This window comes from Myotis daubentonii, chromosome 5 (assembly GCF_963259705.1).
Source record: "Myotis daubentonii chromosome 5, mMyoDau2.1, whole genome shotgun sequence".
NCBI lineage: Eukaryota > Metazoa > Chordata > Mammalia > Chiroptera > Vespertilionidae > Myotis > Myotis daubentonii.
Window position 1 is genome coordinate 46011080 of NC_081844.1, and position 18619 is coordinate 46029698.

General features: G+C 37.1%; 1 protein-coding gene across 2 annotated transcripts in view; it reads right to left on the reverse strand.

Annotated features, from left to right (window-relative positions):
- Positions 1–18619, reverse strand: part of PDGFC (platelet derived growth factor C) — a 186934-nt gene that overhangs the window by 41404 nt on the left and 126911 nt on the right. For both annotated transcript variants that reach the window (XM_059697701.1, XM_059697700.1), the window contains one exon: positions 11156–11336. In XM_059697701.1, coding sequence (XP_059553684.1) covers positions 11156–11336 — 181 coding nt within the window. The remainder of the gene's footprint in view (positions 1–11155; positions 11337–18619) is intronic.

An 18619-nucleotide genomic window follows, 5' to 3' on the forward strand; every position in this document is an offset into this window, starting at 1 on the left:
AGATGTGAATCATCTTTTTGTCCAGTATCCATGCTGTACATACAACACAATATTTTGAGATAGAAAGGGAGAGACCACATCCACATAACTTTTATTACAATAATTGTTATCATTGTTCTGTTTTATTATTAGTTACTAGAGGCCCGGTGTACAAAATTTGTGCACTGGCGCGGGGGAGGATCCCTCAGCCCGGCCTGTGCCCTCTCACAGTCCAGAGCCCTCCCTCGGGGGATGTCTGACTGATGGCTTAGGCTCACGAGGAACGGGCCTACACCAGCAGTCAGACATCCTTAGTGCTGCCATGGAGGTGGGAGAGATTCCCACCACCGCCATTGCACTCACCAGGTATAAGCCTGGCTCAAGGCTTCTGGCTGAGCAGCACTCCCCCTGTGGGAGCACACTGACCACTAGGAGGCAGCTCCTGCATTGAGCATGTGCCCTCTGGTGGTCAGTGTGCATCATAGCAACTAGTCATTCTGCTGTCCAGTCTATTTGCATATTAGCCTTATATTATATAGGATTGTTGTTAAACTCTTACTGTGCCTAACTCCTAAAATTTAAATGTATCACAGGTATGTATGTATCGGAAAATATGTAGTATATAGGGCTTGGTACTAGCAGTTTCAGGTATCCACTGGGGTCTGGCGGAGTATCTCTGGTGGATGAGGGGGAAACTGTATTATGTCTCAATTGTTGTGCAAAGTATCTGCATACTTTTGAAAGCAAATATAAACGCAGCCTTTAATAAAGACACTGCTATATGAATAAAGGGGTGGGGGTGGAGGGGCGCAAAGGTGGTCATTTTAGCTCTGTTCTCTCCAAATATGATTGATTCTAAAAATATATTTTTTTAAATGCATAGTCCTTTAAGGCCAAAGAAAATTGGAAAGGAGACAACCGTGATAACATTTTGGAAAATGAAAAGCAGGTGGATATGTAGTCATTGCATCAGTGGACCTGAAAGTTCAGCAGGGGGCAAAGCCAAGAAGCAACCTGATTTACATGAAAGAACAACCAAAAAGCTCTTGGATCTGATGGCATCAGGCACCAATGCAGGTGGGATTGACAATGGGACAAATTGAAAATTATGAAGAGGTCAGACAGCCAAATCTATTTCCCACTGTGACAAAAGACTGATTTATTTCAGACTATACAGATTTCTTCCCTGAACAGAATAAAATTGAAGATCAAGGACTGAGACACCCAAGTAAGTTGAGAGTGGTGATAATTATTCTGAATATGGGGGTATGGAGGAGGTGGAGTTTTATATTTAATGCTGAGACTCTCAGCCCTAACCCACTCAGATCTCATTTTAGAGAACTGGCAGCCAGGACTATACTCTTAGAAAAGAGATTAAGGCAATCAGGGTGTGTTTTTAAAGGAACTGACCCAGTCTGCTCACAACACAGTAAAGACTATGGTCAGCAAGGCCCGTCCATATGCAGAGAACGATCAGTCAGCTTTTAGGTGGCTAGTGGACTTGGTCAGTATTCATTGACGTTTCAGGGTTAAATAAAAGTATTTTTAGTCATGCAAGGTCACATTTTTTTTTTAAATCTCTGATGTTCCTTTATCGCAGTGAGTTTATGAGGATTTCACTTTCTTCCCAAAAAGAAAGTAAATGAAGAGAGAGGAAGACCAAAAATCCTACCAACAAGAGATCGAATGCAAGAAAACTGCAAAGGAGACGCTCAGGATAAGGCAGAGGGAAATCCCAGGATGACAGCTGTGCACAGGCCCAGGGCAATCAGTCCAGATCAAAGCTGACCAGATTGTTTCACCAGAAATTTCTTCTGGAAGATGAAAGTATTAGAAAACCTAATGTGTTGGCTGTTTTGAGAGGTGATTCACACAATCTGAGGAATGGGACTGAATCAGTGGTAAATATTTATAAATGTATAAACGTAAAGCAAAGCCAACAACAACAACAACAAAATGCACACATCACTAGGGAAAACAAACCAAAAAAAAAAAAAAGGTCAGGAAAGGAAATGCAGTCCTAGTATACTTCATGGGTCAGCTGTGAACAATGACCCCTTGCATGGTCACCATGAACTTGGGTCTTGTTATAATTAGGATCTAACAGGGGTTGAGGTGATGGTTAGTGTTGACCGATGTGATAAAAAAGGAGGATGAAAGAGAGTGAATGCCTCACCTTCCAGAGTGTGTGGTGAGTGAAGTTCATAGGTAATTTTAAAACCAAAGAATCAAGAAGTAGCAGCAAAACATGTTATCTGAAGATATAGAGGTCAAGTCTGAAAGAATCAGTCAACAGACTTGGAAGTGCTTGCCTCCAAGGAGCAGGAAAATCATTTGGGCAAGGGAATAGGGGCAATGCTATTTTTCGTAAGCCTAAGAAACACTGGCCCTTTAAACTCTGTGCAATTACAACTCTGACAAAATTAAAATTACAGGTTAAAAAAAGAGTATGAGGAGAATTAAGGAATATTTCTTGATGGTTGGGACTGTCTTGTTTGGGTAACAGTGTCTTATCACACTGAAGAAGGAATGAATAGCCAGTCTAGAACTGTGCCTCAGTGCTGGAACCACGCCATCTGGGGATTAACAGGCAATCTTGGCTTTGAAGTAGACAAGAAGGCAGATTGTCATTTATCCTAGTTCCATGGGTAACAGATACTGACAGTTGACAAAACTGATAGGCTTTAATATATAGTTTAGAAAAGTCGGTACAATAATGCGAGTACTAAAACTTGATATCTATCCATCTGATTCTATGAGAAAATCCCATTCTTTTGCAATACTGAAAAATAGAGAACACATGGGTATGTTAGCTGTTAAATACGCACGCAGAGTCTCCAATCTGTTCCATAAAATATTCATGTTTGTTTGAATATGAAAAATATTTCTCCAACATCTTGTAGTAAAACTCTCTGCATCTTGCTCGGTTTATAGGTTAGAGCAAATTCTAATTCAATGTAGGAACGTTCTGTATCAACATCTCCAAGAACGTTTGATGAAATGCAGATAACTGGGCACTACTCCAGACCAAGAGAATCATAATCTCTGCCATCTGATAATATGCATTTTTAATAAGCTCTTGAGAGATTTTTATAACGTATTTGATATCAAATTTATACTAGGTAACTCCCAAGGCTTTTGTTTGTTTGATAGCTTGTTTTTTTCTTTAATCTAAGAGTTATGACCTCCTTTTGCTCTTAACAATTGCCTCGCTTCCTTTTCAAAATCTTTCCAAACCACTTATATGATGCTTATTCAGAGACTGTATTTATATATGTTTGTATATTCTTTTTTCTCCAAAACAAGGTAAGTTCTTAAAGGCTTAGGGCAACACCAAATATGTCCTTGAATTTTTTTCACAACAACCTGGCTCATCAAATATTCTTCAGTAAATGTTGAAAGAATTAACAAAAATATGGATGGGAATATTGAAGGAAAATTATTATTTTATCATTTTAAATTGCAACAAATTTATACCTGGAAAACAATTCTCGTGATTGGCTTTAGCTGCCATATTAACTCTAAGGTTTTAAATCATTGTGGCTCTAGATATAAAATATGAATTAATCAAATGTCAAGCTTTCAATTCTTTTAAATTCTTATTTACAACCTCCATGTATATCAACTTAAAGTGGTCTGTCTGCCTTTTACCATTCCAGCGGTAATACCAACTGCCTTTTTATTTCTAACAACAAATCATGCCATCTGAAAGACTTTCTTAGATAGCTAGGGATTAACTGAAACAAAAAGATTCATGATAAATGGAAAAGAGATGATGAGCTTCACATGAAAGAGAGCAACATGTCCATGGGTTAGAAGTTAGGTGGAAAATAGATTAAACATCTCTTCCCCCTGTAAGAGTTTAGTCTCTGTAGCAATTATATAATTTCTTTGATGAAATAAAATAATGTCATCTCAAGACTTCCTGCATAAATATATAAGTACATTATGTATTTTAATAAAAATCTAATACTTTGAAAAGTGTTTCAGACTATAGACATACAGTACTTAAAATATTTTCCATCACATAATACTACAAAAAAATCATAAGAACTAATTTTTCTCTTAATTCTCTTTCAAGGTAAAAAAAATATTTTTAAAGGTTCAGAGCTAAATTGTCACTTGCTGAAATCAGATTAGTGTAATAATATAGCAATGAGGTGCAATTGGTTATGAAGATTTATAATTTTTTTTTAATCGTGAGTACATTTTGACACTGATTTTTCCCCCCTATAGGATTAGTGCTTTAATATTGCTCTTGGTATTTTTACTCCAGACATGCCACTTTTTTCTTCCCCTAAGAAAGTAAACTAATAAATTTGATGCCCTGTGTTAGCATTAGTTGGAATTTTTTAAAGCTGAACATAAAAGCAAATTTGGCCTTCAGTTAAGACTTTTCTTTACATGATATTAGCAGTAAAATAAGCTGGCAAACACTAGAAGGGATGGAAAAAATATCCTCCCTCCTCCTTTCTTCCCCCAACTACTATATTCACTGAGCTGCTTTGTTCTCTGTATCCTGCATAATTAATAACTACTTTGGCAATCAGTCATGCATTCCTTAATGGCACCTCAGGCATCAAGTGTCCTTGTAAGCCTCCCCCACAGAAACCATACACCCTTATGCAGTGCACACTGCCTGGGCACTGACTTCACTCTGGACGTGTCATTTACAAAATCACTACTAAGGAAAATGTATATTTGGGGTTATAGACTAGCTACAATACTTAATATCCTCTAGTATCATTTCATCTCTTTATAGATTAAATATATAAATACTTTTACTAACAATAATTAAAATTATGCAATACCCAAACAAGTGTCACTGTTTATACATATTAAAAAGAAAGTAAAATTATAAAAATAATAGAACAAGATGAGTTTCACTGGATTGTTGTGAGTTAGTCTTCAGTTCATTCATCACCCTACACAACCCTTTTCAGGCAATAAAGAAAAGACAGAAATATATGGAGTCAGTTGGTTTGGTAGCTATAACATCTGTTGTCCTTAATCTTAACTGATGCATTCACTAAATGGAAAGTAATAGTAAATAAATTGTTAAAAATATTGTGTTATTACTTCTGATCAAAGACCTTAGAATAAAACTCTTTAAAAGATAATATTCAATAAAACCATTTTAAAAGAAATCAGTGGTAGTTTAATCATCATCCTTCAAAATGTTAACCAGATAGGAGGGAGAAAGAGAAAATCTTCAAATCATATAACCATTAAAAAAAATCTATAATTATAAGTAGTATTGTACTCAAGAAGAATAGTTCTATATACAAATAATAAAACTACTAAAATATTCAGAATTAGATATGTACATTTTATTTCAAAAATAGGCATCATTTTTGAAGTAATTGACAAAAAATATGCAATATTTTGTATATCAAGGCTGAGAATTTTTTTAAATAAGACTTTTAATAAGGTGTTTTGATTCTAGAATAAAAATATTATTTTTTCAGCCATTTCAGGTTTCTTAACATTCTTAAATAATGGTGCTTATGCTACAGTACACAGAGTAAAACATACACAACCTATTATAAATTACTCCAAAATTAAACAAGAAATTTTCTTTTCTTTCTAAGAGATCTGCTGGGCTCTCAATGTGTGTGGCCTCCAAACAGAAACAATCTTGCACTGTTTTATTTCAGTTTTGCTTCATTTCTTCCCAAACAATCTCTCACTGCTAATCTACCAGGCCTTTCTTTTTTTCTCTTTTAGCATGAAGAAAAAAAAAAATCAAAGACATTATTAACTCCTTATGCACAATCATAAAAGCTTAATATTTATCATTTGACATCAATTACATGGATTTATTTTTCAGTATTTATTAATGGGGCATGACTGTGCAATATATTTATATATATATATATATATATATATATATATATAAAATAGAATAAATAATAATTGAAAATAGCATTAAATGCTAAAATTTTTAATTTATGTAGTAATTCTAGCACTATTTTTAAGCTACCAAAAACTAGCTATAATTTCACGTAAACATTCTATGCTAAAGTTTTTTCTAAAATCAAACTTAGCCTATAATATCAACCTAAAATACTAAAATTGAAGGAAACATTTTTTATATCTTATTCTAAGGTATCTGGGAATCAAGGAAATGATAGTGAAATAATAACATTACAGAGGAAAGTATACTATATGTAAAATATGTAAACAATCTTTCAATATTAAATTGGCATCACTTTATTCAAAATAATAAATAATCCTATATTTAACTATATGCTCTCTCTCATTCATTCGTTGAGGGGAGGAAAAGTTAGTAAATCATTTTTATGAAGGTGAACATAATTTTTAGTGGCAATAACTGTTTCTGAGAATTTTAACTAATGTACGGTAATTAGAACCACGGAGCCTTCAAGGTTGACTCGTATCAAATATCCATATATGCTTCCAAAGAAAGCTGAAGAGTTATCCTCCTCACTTATAAAATATATGAAATATTAAAATCAACTTTCTCCATAATTATCCCAGAAAAAAAGTGACTGAACACAAACATTTTTCTGTGTATAAAAATAGATGCAAAATATTTATTAAATTAATTATAACCGCAGGTAAAGATGATTATACACATTAATAGTTATAATGTCATAAGTATGCATTTAATTTTTTTAAGTAGCCTAATATCTGAATGTTTCACTCCTCATCAAAACAAAATAAAACAAAAACAGTTCAGTTCTTTAAGTAGAGCAAGATTGTGTTCTTGCTAATAGAGCCTAATATATCAGGACCAAGAGAACATGTGATTCTTCAGTTTTCTAGTTTATGCATCATCACTATTGTGCAACAGCTACAAAGGTAACAGGAAATGAGAAGTTAGTGCAGCGCCACTTGTTTTAGACAGCTCTAAGGGGAAACAGCTGAGTGTCTATGAGACATTAGTGAGCCGCGGCAATGTGTCTGGCATTGTACTAGGCATTTCATAACAAACCTAAAAGTAGGAAGCTAATAGCCCAATAAAGACGTGCAGTTAATATCATTTTTATCATGAGCAAGGTAAGAAAGCACTGTGGCCAGTGGCTCCTAAGGTCCTAGTGGTGGGTTTGCATTGAGACCATTGCCTCTGGGGATTTGGGTGTGCTAAGTGTGAAGCTCATCGTTGGCACATAAAAAAAATATCAGAGATGATGGCTTGAAGGGGCACTTGCCCCTGAGCAAATGACACAAGAACTTTTAAGTCTCTTCTCCAAAAGGCAAACTTTCTTCCCTTAGGCTTTCATCCATTGATACACAGATAAGACTGATGGATTGCTGCCCTGCTAGTAATAATGTTGGGGGGAGTGGATGGAGGGAGGAGCATCATTTAGCAATACACAATGATAACTCAAAACACTGTGCAAGGCTTACGAGCAAAATAACTTTTCAAATTGTTGCTCATCAAATCTTGCTCTTTCTGTGGGCAGTTAATGACTCTAGAATGACTGCAGCTGTGTGGGACGAGGGAGGGATACAGGGAACCAAGACAAAGGATAGGTGAGGAATTGGCCAATAAATTGTCAAAATCAATTTAAACCCAAAAGAATGAAAGCTTGTGAAATTGTAAAATTCATATGTCAATATCCAGAAAGCAATATGGAAAATTAAAAAAACCAAGTTACACCTATTAGGCAACGTAGGACCCTACCATCATGTTCTCTGTTTTTCTACACATAAGGCACATTTATATAAGGTCCCTAAAGCTATTTCTCCACATAACTCCATTTTCTGCAGCCCATCACAGGTCAACTTAGTTGCCATGCCAAACATGTTTCCATAGATACCAAGAGAATGTCAATTCTCATCCCACCAAACTCCATATTTGTAATTTATCAAGCTATTTCAATAACTACTTACATATGTACTGAATTTAATTTTAATTACATAATCAGTGCTACATGTTTCACCTAAAGTCTCTCAAATTCAGGCCGTTTCTAGTGTTAGTCACAGCAAATCTCTGGTAACAGGTCAATACCAAGTGGCAGGGCCCTTCTTACTCGAGGATGGGTGTTACTTACCATAGACCCTTATGGTTCTTTATCTCATCTCAAGGCTCATAAATCTGATATTCACTTACAGATAAAAACAGTGTCTCTGTTAGTGAAGCTGGGGTGAGTTGTATGATCAACTTAGCATTCCAGCACTGATTCAGAACCTCCATTGTGCCTAGAACTCATCTAGGCTGTATAAAATGGCTGGGTTTTTATCTTTAAAATAGAGACCTGGTGCATGAAATTTATGCACTCAGGATGGGTCCCTCATTCCAGCCTGCACCCTTTAGCAGTCTGGGAGCCCTCGGGGGATGTCCAACTGATGGCTTAGGCCTGCTTCCTCTGGGGAACGGGCCTAAGACGTCAGTCAGACATCCTTAGCATTGCCACAGAGGCAGGAGAGGCTCCCACCACCGCCACTGAGCTCACCAGTTGTGAACCCAGCTTCTGGCTGAGTGGTGCTCCCCCTGTGGGAGCATACTGACCACCAGGGGTCAGCTCCTTCATTGAGCATCTGCCCCCTGGTGGTCAGTTTGCACCATAGCGACCAGTTGTTCCTTAGTTCAGCCAATTTGCATATTAGCCTTTTATTATATAGGATAATCTGTGTAATGACATTGATCAAGATTCACAATATAATTTAGAGCATATATTTTAGAGATATCTCCCTTAACTTCAATTGTACACAATAAATGATTCTACTATTAGTACATGAATAAATTACCATTTTCAAACTTCAGTTTGGATTTTATTGTTGCTTTCTTGGCTGTATCTTAAATAATACTTAAATTTCTTAATATGTTGTTTAAATAATATTCCACAGGCCTGAGTTTGGGCAACCAAAAAGGAAAATTTCTACTAACATTACAATGTGAATATAATATATAAAGTCAAGCATTAATTCCACATTTTCTGATTAGACTCATGAATTCTCATGAACTGCTACCTGGCTGTATGCATAGTGTTTATATTCAAGAGTCTACATGCTAATTCATGTAGCCAACACCATGTTGTGTTCCCAATATACTTACTAAATAGCTAAAATCATTAAAGATATCAATTACATAGGATTTTATGTTTACTTGTTTTATTTTTTCCATCAACATTTATGTCCTCTATGCCCTCTTCCACCTCCACCCACCACCTCCCCCCAACACCTCCACCTTAGCATTCACCACACTGTAATTGATCATATTTAAAAATTATACTAGATGACATCATCATATTTGTATAAGTACTTCTGGTTTACTATTACGAGAATGGGATAAAAATATCAAAGGATTTTCAATATTTCTGTTTCAGTGCAATAAGCAGATACAAATGTTTGAAATATACATGAAATAAGGGTGAAAGCAATCATGATACAAATAAAAATACAGTAATTATAATCAGAAAAAATAGATTTCTTAAATTACAATGAGAATTTGAAAATCTATTTTGGTAGGGACGTGGCACAAAAGCCATAAATATTTTTTAATCAGAATAAATATTAAGATAAGTAGAAAAATTGAGCTAAATACTTTTTTAAAATCTATTTTACTAAGACATTGATTTTTTTAAAGTAATATTTATTGTTTATCTTATTAAGAGATAAAATGATAAAAGTACGTTATATACATATTTGTAAATAATACAACTAAAAAATAAATTTTGGTGGGTGCAGAAAAGGATATGACCCCTTAATGCAGTGGTTCTCAACCTTGGATGCATATTAGAATCACCTGGGAATCTTTTTAAAATCCTGATTTCTGGGCCTGGAGGATGAGGCCCAGAAATCAGGATTTTAAAAAGATTCCCAGGTGATTCTAATGTGCCAAGGTTGAGAACCACTGCCTTAATGGGAGAAAAATAGTAAAATATCACATAAGAGATGGACTTTTAGGTAATTTCAGAAATAATTTTATTAAAATGACATTAATGTCAGATAGTGTCAGATAATGGCTTTCTAACTTTGCAATGTATTCATTTCAAAAAATATATATGAATTTAAAAATTAGAGCCATCAGAAATTTCACATCTTTAAGGTAAGAGTAGCATTTAGCAAAATGCAAACGGTTATCTATCTATATATATAAAACCCTAAGCAACTGGTCGACTGTTCGACCAGTCAACCGTTTGACCAGTCGCTATAATGCACACTGACCACCAGGGGGCAGACACTCAACGCAGGAGCTGCCCCCTGGTGGTCAGTGCGCTCCCACAGCAGGAGCGCCGCTCAGCTGACTAATGGGCGCCAGAAGCCAGACTCACTGGCTGGAGAGCTCAGCTGTGGTAGCAGCCAGTGGTGGCGGCAGGCACAATGGGGCCGGGATGAACGGAGGAGCGGTGTGGTACCTGGCCCAGGCTCAGGCTCCTCCCTGGCTGCCTGCCACTTCACAAACTACTACATCCCTTGGGGGATGTTGGAATGCCAGTGTGAGGATCAGGCTGAAACCAGCAGTCCAATATTCCCCGAGGGGTCCTGGATTGCGAGAGGGCGCAGGCCAGGCTGAGGGATCCCATCAGTGCATGAATCCATGCACCGGCCTCTAGTAATATAATAAAAGTGTAATATGCTAATTAGACCAGACGTCCTTCTGGACAACCTTCTGGCCTGCCAGAGGGAAGCCTGAGTCCCAAGTCCTAGAGGGAAGCCAATGCTGGCAGCTGGGGGAAGGAAGGCCTACTCTTGCACAAATTTCGTGCATCAGGCCTCTAGTCATATAATAATGGGTCACAAAAATGCTAGAAAACTAAAATTATATTTTATTATTTAATATGACCATATTTAAAATTAATTCAGGGAGAATTTCTATAATCCAAATTTTGATGGTGATTCTTAAGTGATAAGGATAATAAATACACTAAATTTCTTATTTTGTTCAAGAGAAAATTCTATCTATCCTACTAATTTCTCATCCCCACTGAAATACCAAACAGTGAATTACGTGGTAATGGGTTTGTTACAATTGTCTAAGTGCTGTACAAAATACATTTTATTTCATTTATTGAAAACGTATTTAACATGGCTAATGATCTACTGTGATGAAATTCAAGTTGTGATAACTAGAGTGACATTTATTAAAATAAAAATTAAGCCAGAGAAAAGTTTTTGTTTTCCCCGATTCTCCAGTTTAAAAGGAAAAAGAACACAAACAAATAACTGAGCTAATGAAATAAGCAAACCTCTAAGTGGTACTTACTGGCATGACAATGTTGTAGTGGATGCAGAACCCCGGTTCAGAAGGAAAATATTCATCAGATACAAATCTTATCCTGATCTGATTTCCTTTAGAAATCTGTTTTCCTGGCACAGTCCCAGAACCACACCAGCGCCCTAATATAGTCCCGTCACTGGGGTCCTCAACTTCTACAAAATCATACCTGCAAAGAGAAAGACAGAAGAGACACAACATCATGACCTGTCATTTTGGCAATTCATGTCTGGGGTGCAGTAAACCTACGGACCACAGCTATGAGCTCGTCCCAGGTTTAACTGGGTAAATACAATCAAATATTCCCCAAAAAAGGAGACACACTGAAAATGCATTCCAAACTAAAGAAACATGAGTCCCTTATCCTAAGCCCTCTCATTTTACTATTAGTGAACTCCAAATTCACTAAATAGCCATCCCAAACCTTAAATATTTTGTATGAAGCAACCATCTCTGACATTCAATTCATGAATTATTCAATTTAATTTCCATTTGGACCTGACAGCCTTACTCCAATCTTAGTTCCTGCTGCTACTGCCCATTCCTTTCTGACAGTAACTCATTCATGCTAGTTAGGCTCCTTGGCTCCCTTTACTCATCTGTGATGCAACGTGATGGGACCTTCATTATAGACCAGCGATGTTCAACCCTTTTCATCTCACGGCATACACAAACTGATGACTAAAATTCTGGAGCACACCAAAAATATTTAATTTTCCAATCTGACAAAAAAAAAAAGGTATAATCTTGATTCATTCGCACCAGATAGCTATCGTCATGTTGGCTGTTGTCATTTTTTTATTTGACAGTCTAAGGGAAAAGAGGTCAGTGTCCCTGACTAAATAGTCAGGTACTGCATGTTTTAAAAATTCTTGTGGCACACCAGCTGAAAATCGCTGTTATAGCAACATCTTTCAAATCTCATTTTGTGCAGTACTGTCTTTGTGAGACCTCTCTATGTGTTCTCAGCTCACCTTCATCTTCCTATTTTTGATAAAAAATATTTTCAATAATATATATATATTACGCAAGTAATCCATCTTCTTTCTTATGCTGTTAAATCCTTGAAGAAAGGAATCAGTACTGACATACTTTTATTTTATAATGCATTACACACAGAGTCTTAAACATAAGAAATGATCAATTTTTTAATAAAACACATGCTAACTTTGGTTTGGAAGGTTTGGAGCAGTGGTGATCATTGAGAGCAGTATTGCCCTTTTAGAGAATGTTTAAGAAATTTTTAAAGGCATTTTTGGTTGTTTCAATAATTGGGGGTGAGGAGAGCATGTGAAATGTAGTGGGCAAGGTCCACGGATGCTCACCAGTGGGAAGTCCTGAAAATGAGTATTTGCCCCACATCCTCCATGCTTTTCAAGGAGTTCACTGGATATTCATTAGATGACATTTCTGCTATTGTTCATCTGAGTAGAGAATCTAATATTATCTTAGATATAAACATAAATATGTTTTCCAGTTTTAGTTTAAGCCAAGTTTCCAGAAATTCAACTATCAAATAAGTAGAAGAAAGTTTCAACACTTTGGAACTTTACCAATAGTTACTTACTATTTTGGAAAAACATATCAGTAACAGGTACACTGCTTATAACTATTTGCATCACAATTAAAATAATTAGACTTATCCATATTCATATGTATCTATATCTATATCCATATTTATATAGATATACAGATCTAGATATATAGATAGATATAGCTAGATATTTTCTCACCAGAGGATTTTTTAAATTGATTTTAGAGAGAGAAAGAAAGGGAGAGAGAATGAGAGAAACATTGACATGAAAGAGAGACATTAATTGGTTGCCTTCTGTAAGTGGTCCAACAGAGGATAAATAGGTAGTTGCTTATAAGAACTGCACTTCAAAATACTAAACAGGACATTACAAAACTTCTGTTAAAAGGGAAGTCTGACATGTTTGAAAACCTATTTTGTAATTTGTTTAAAAAGACTAAATTCAGTAGCTACCATACAAGTAATAGTAATATATTTTGTGCAGTATTGAATTTACAGAAGAAGAAAACTGTTGAAAAAGGACAATGTATATAATGAATTAATAATACTTATAAATCTTTGTCCAAAATAAGTATCCAGAATTCTCTTATGGCATGCAACTTCACCTATTTCAGCATCATTTTCTTCATCCTTAAATTGAGGATAATTCTACCTAACTCACTGGAATATTTTTTAAAAAGGAATAATGAGACAATACACGTGCAGTGCCTCAAACGTTGTTGCCACTCAGTTGCCTCTCAATAAAGTTTGCTCCTCATGTCTATCCTGCATTGCTGCCCCCCACCCCACACCTACCTTTTAATATACCGTGGTAGTTTGAAAGCAAAAAATAAGAAAACTAGAGTACAAAGGGAAGAGGTTATTTCTGCTATGTCATGTGACAAGTCTGGGTTTATAAATTACATATGCACTAGCAGCCAATATAGCCATTCCTGGAATTTTGATGTATGTGTGTGATGGGAACAGGGAGGGTGGGATCAGGGGTAAGAAGAGTTGGGTACAAAGACCTAAGTAGTTACTGCAGCTATGTCTGATACAGAAGTTGATAACTACCATTTTAAATCAAATGATAATTTTTACATCAAGATTGTTTACTTGTGAAACAAAGCCTCTACCGATAGAGTATCTGTTCGTTGTGCGCCTATCTGGTGCAGGTTACCACCACTGCTGGTTTGCAGAGAGTCAGATGTCAGGCCTGGCCAATCATTCTACAAGAATTTAGGAAGCACTGACTGGGTATAAAGTACTATGCTAGATTCTCAGGATACAAAGATGAAATTATAGCTTCTTTGGGCTCAGGGTCTATAAAACATTTTGGTGAGCGCTCTAATGAGAGAATGTAGGAAATACTGTGGAATACTGGCAGAGAACGAGTAATTCTATACAGTGAGATTAGGGTCAGCTTACAAAGAAACATTTGGGCTGTCAGTGAGTACTGATTGACTAGGGGTGGAAAGGGTGAGGTGGGGAGAATGGAAGTGCATTCCAGCAAGAAGTACAATACATAAGATGTAATAGAAGAAAGAAGGGGCCAGGCACGGTCAGCTGTGAATAGAGGATGGAAAACAAAGAAGTAGATGGAGATCAAGCTGGAAAAATAAGTGTAGGTGAGGAGGTATTTCAGAGTCAGATATTCAAATAGTATTTTGTAGGCTAGTGTTGCTAACAGGTAAACACACTTTCAACAGGGAGTTTGTTTCTTTAAAATAAAGTTAACATTTTAAAAAGTAGAATTTCACTAAAAAAAATCTGGATCTTTGTTAAATTTGAAAATCTGGTAATAGTAAGTATCATTAACCCTAGTGTGACCATGAGGGCTCAAATCTCCAGCGTTGGTGTCAGCTCCAGGAGAGAAGCTATCTTTGTTTAATTTACTGTCTTATCCCTAGCACCTACATGCCTGGCACATAGTAAACACTGATAATGAAGGAATGACAGCAGAGCCTCTGTTCCTTCATACCAACTCAGGCTGGGACCAAGGGGAAATAGCAGTAGATGGGACATGCTCTTTCTAATTTTTATTGTTTTAAATGTTTTTATTGATTTGATAGAGGAAGGGAAAAGGAGAGAGAGATAGAAACATCAATGATGAGAGAGAGAATCATTGATCAGCTGTCTCTTGCATGCCCCACACTGGGGATCAAGCCCACAATTCAGGCATGTGCCCTGAGTGGGAATCGAACCATGACCTCCTGGTTCATAGGTTGATGCTCAGCCACTGAGCCATGCCAGCCAGACAAAAATTTTTAAAAATCCCCATATACTTTTGATGCTGCTTAAAAAACAAACAAACACCCAGATCTGCATTGATTTACATTAATTGCTCATATAGGCAGCTGAGTTTGTCACCCTTGCAGCATATGAGGCACAGCCAGGAGGTTTCAATAAGGGAGGAACATAGAATCATCACATACTTGAGCAATGCCAGGAAACAACATTTCAAGTGTTGGTCGAAAGAAAAGACCCTTTAACAAAAACATCCTGAAAAGAAGCTGCACGGAAACAAGAGAAAAGCCCCTGTGAGCGGTGGCAGAGAACTAAGGGACACTATCCAGCATAGGTGAGCTGGTCAATGAAGAAAAAACAAAGAAGTCCTGACAATGATGAAGTCATATGCAATATGGTTGGGCAAGACACATCCTGCCAAAATGTATCTTCACACCATTTTCAAAATAACTATTATAATCTTTCTAAGAGAAGCGCCTAAAAGAAAAGAATATCATCTGGAACAAACCTAGAACTAACTCACATAACCATTTTAATGGAGTATATTTAAAAGGCATTTTTAACCATACACAGAAATATCTAGATTATAAATGTTAAGAATTCATTAAAGAACAAATAAGTCTTAAGGCTTGCCTTATCTAACTTATATCCTGATATTAAAAATTAAGTCCTGCAAATAAGAGAGTGACACGTATAGTGTTACATTTTCATGGAGATTTTTGACTGAATTTGATGCCATTAGAAAAAACCCCACATGCTAATCTTTGTAGCAATTTCGGCATTTGCAGGTAGACAGCTGGCAATTAATTCTTACATGCTCATACAAGTTTGGCACAAACATTTATCATAGTGCTTTTAAAATCTACAGTTTTTCATTCCCTGAAGGTTAACTGAAATGAACATCTAAAAAAGTACTATGTCCTTTGTGTATAAAACAGTAGAACTTAACATATACTACTAATTGTTTTATAGTAAATTAGGCATTTTAAGATTTTTTTCAGAAGCGGTATATAACAATCACTCACTTATTCTACCATTATTTTTTATTAGCACACCCAATAATTGTTTAGATGTCTATGCAATTGAAAATTATTAATAATATTATTATTTGCTAAGGTTTAGTTTCCCCTCTTAATCAAAACAGTAAATCCTCTTGCTAAAGAATATGGTCACAAAAATAGCTTTTTTTAACTTAAGTCTTACTCAAAATCATGTAAAATGGACCAAGTGAAGATCTACCTGTGAAGTATTCACAAGCCTCATTGTTCCTATCAAGACTTCAAAATAAAAATGAACAAAACAAAAGCCACTGCCACTTGACATCATATTTCTTTTTAACTTGTTTGAGAGAATATACTGTGGTTGGAAAAAGACACCATTTGAAGTTCTTATTTTTATGATAGAATGCCATTGCAGAATATGGGATTCAGTGCAGATGTTGGTTGGTTTGATATACCATAAAATAGTCCAAAACATAAAGAACATGAAGACAGGAAAAAATGACATAAAATTATTCTATAGGCCTTATCAAATGAAAGGGAGATCATAAAACCACTTGATTTAATACAAAAATTAAATCACAAAGCATACGCATCCTTAAATACAGAAATCTGCACATGCCCAGATGACTGTACTGGAGACATGGTAATCCTATAAGTCACTCTTAAGTATTAATTTCCAACATGCACAATTGCTCACGTCAGTATTTAAAGGATTTACTAAACCTATTTTATGAGCCAATCAAACATCACTTTCTCACGGCAACATGATACACAGCACACAGTGCTAAGTGGTTTATAATGATCACTCCCTTTCTCTGACATACCCCTGGGGACCCAGGAGGATTATGCTCTTTTATGTTTAACAAACAAGTCTGGTATTGTAGACAAAATTTTCAACCTCATGCGGGAAGTTAAAGACTGTGAGGCCAGGAGGACTGCTTTCTTACTCCTAAGGATTGTAAGGAGTATAGCAAAGAAATAAATTCACTGGTACACAGAATTGTCAGACACCCAGCTTCAAAAATAAACCAACCCTGAAAAACAGGCTGTTTCTAGTTCATACGAACTAAAACTCTGTCAATTAAATCTGCCCTATGAATTATGGAATCTGACGGGAGTGGGAAATCCTGCCAACAAATAGATGTGGATCTTAAAAAGGCCTGGCTCTGCAAGTGTCAGCTGGAGTCTGAGCTTGTTGGGAAAAGTAATGGCATTAATAAGATGACAGTTATTCTACAGGGCTTATTGGTTTAGCCTTCAGTTTAGCAGAAGACCCCTCATGCATAGAACATAAGTTTTTATTCCTATTTGGAACCAGAGTGTTCATCCATGCTTTAACTTACATTGAAAATAAGTTTTAAAAATAATAACTATATTGTTACTTCATTTGTACACATTAACTCATTTAATCCTCACAAAAATCATAAAAAATTGACAATGTTATTGCACCCATTTTATATTTTATAAAATACTAAAGGCCCAATTAGTGCGAGGGGCTCAGTTCTCACAGCCACGGTGGCTTGCCTAAGCCCTCGCAGCCCCAGCTTTGTCCAGAAGGTCATTCAGAAGGACGTCTGAAAGGTCATTCGGCTATCCGGTCTAATTAGCATATTACACTTTTATTATTATAGACTAGAGGCCCGGTGCATGAAAATCATGCACTCAGGAGGGTGGGGTCCCTCAGCCAGGCCTGCACCCTCTCACAGTCCAGGAGCCCTCAAGGGATATCTGACTGACAGCTTAAGCCGGCAATCAGACATCCTTAATGCTGTCACGGAGGCAGGAGAGGCTCCTGTCACTGCCATTGCACTTGCCAGCCATGAGCCCAGCTCAGGGCTTCTGGCTAAGGGGCGCTCCCCCTGTGGGAGCGTACTGACCACCAGGGGGCAGCTCTTTCATTGAGCGTCTGCCCCCTGGTGGTCAGTACGTGTCATAGCGACTGGTCATTCCGCTGTTTGGTCGATTTGCATAGTATAAACACTATATGTGGAAGAACATACAATATTACTGATTGACAAAAAAGCACAGATTTACCAATTTTTTATAAAAATCCCAACAAACCTGCTAAAATATTTGTACAAAATAATAATCATACTAATAGAGCAAATATTATGTAGTGCATGCTATATAACAGCTACTTTATAACTATTGACTGATTTAATTTCAAGCACAATCACTCCATAGCCACTGTTTTATACACGTACTAGAGGCCTGAGGCACGAAATCCCGGCAAGGGTAGGCCTTCCTTCCCCCGGCTGCCGGCTTCGCAGCCCCGGCACTGGCCCTGCCCCCCGCCTGCACCTGCCTTGGCCTGGCACTGCCCGCATCTGCCGCCACCTCCCCCCTCCCCGGCCGTTCCCTGGAGCCCCTCGATTGATAGCCCTGCGGAGGGTGGCCTGGGCCTCCCTCTTTAGGACAATCGCAGAGCCCCCCCCCCCCACCCCGGTGGCCTGGGCCTCCCTCTGTGGGGTGATCGATTGCGGAGCCCCCTCCATAGATCGCCCCACAGAAGTTGTCCTGGGCCTCCCTCTGCAGGGCGATCGTGGGGCAATGGCGGCCCCCCCCTGACCAATCACATCACACCTGCCTTGGCTGGCCTGGCCCCAGTGCATGTCATAGTGTGGTAGTCTGTAAGGTCATCTGATGGTTGTTCTGATGTTCGGTCGTTCAGTCGATTTGCATGTTACATTT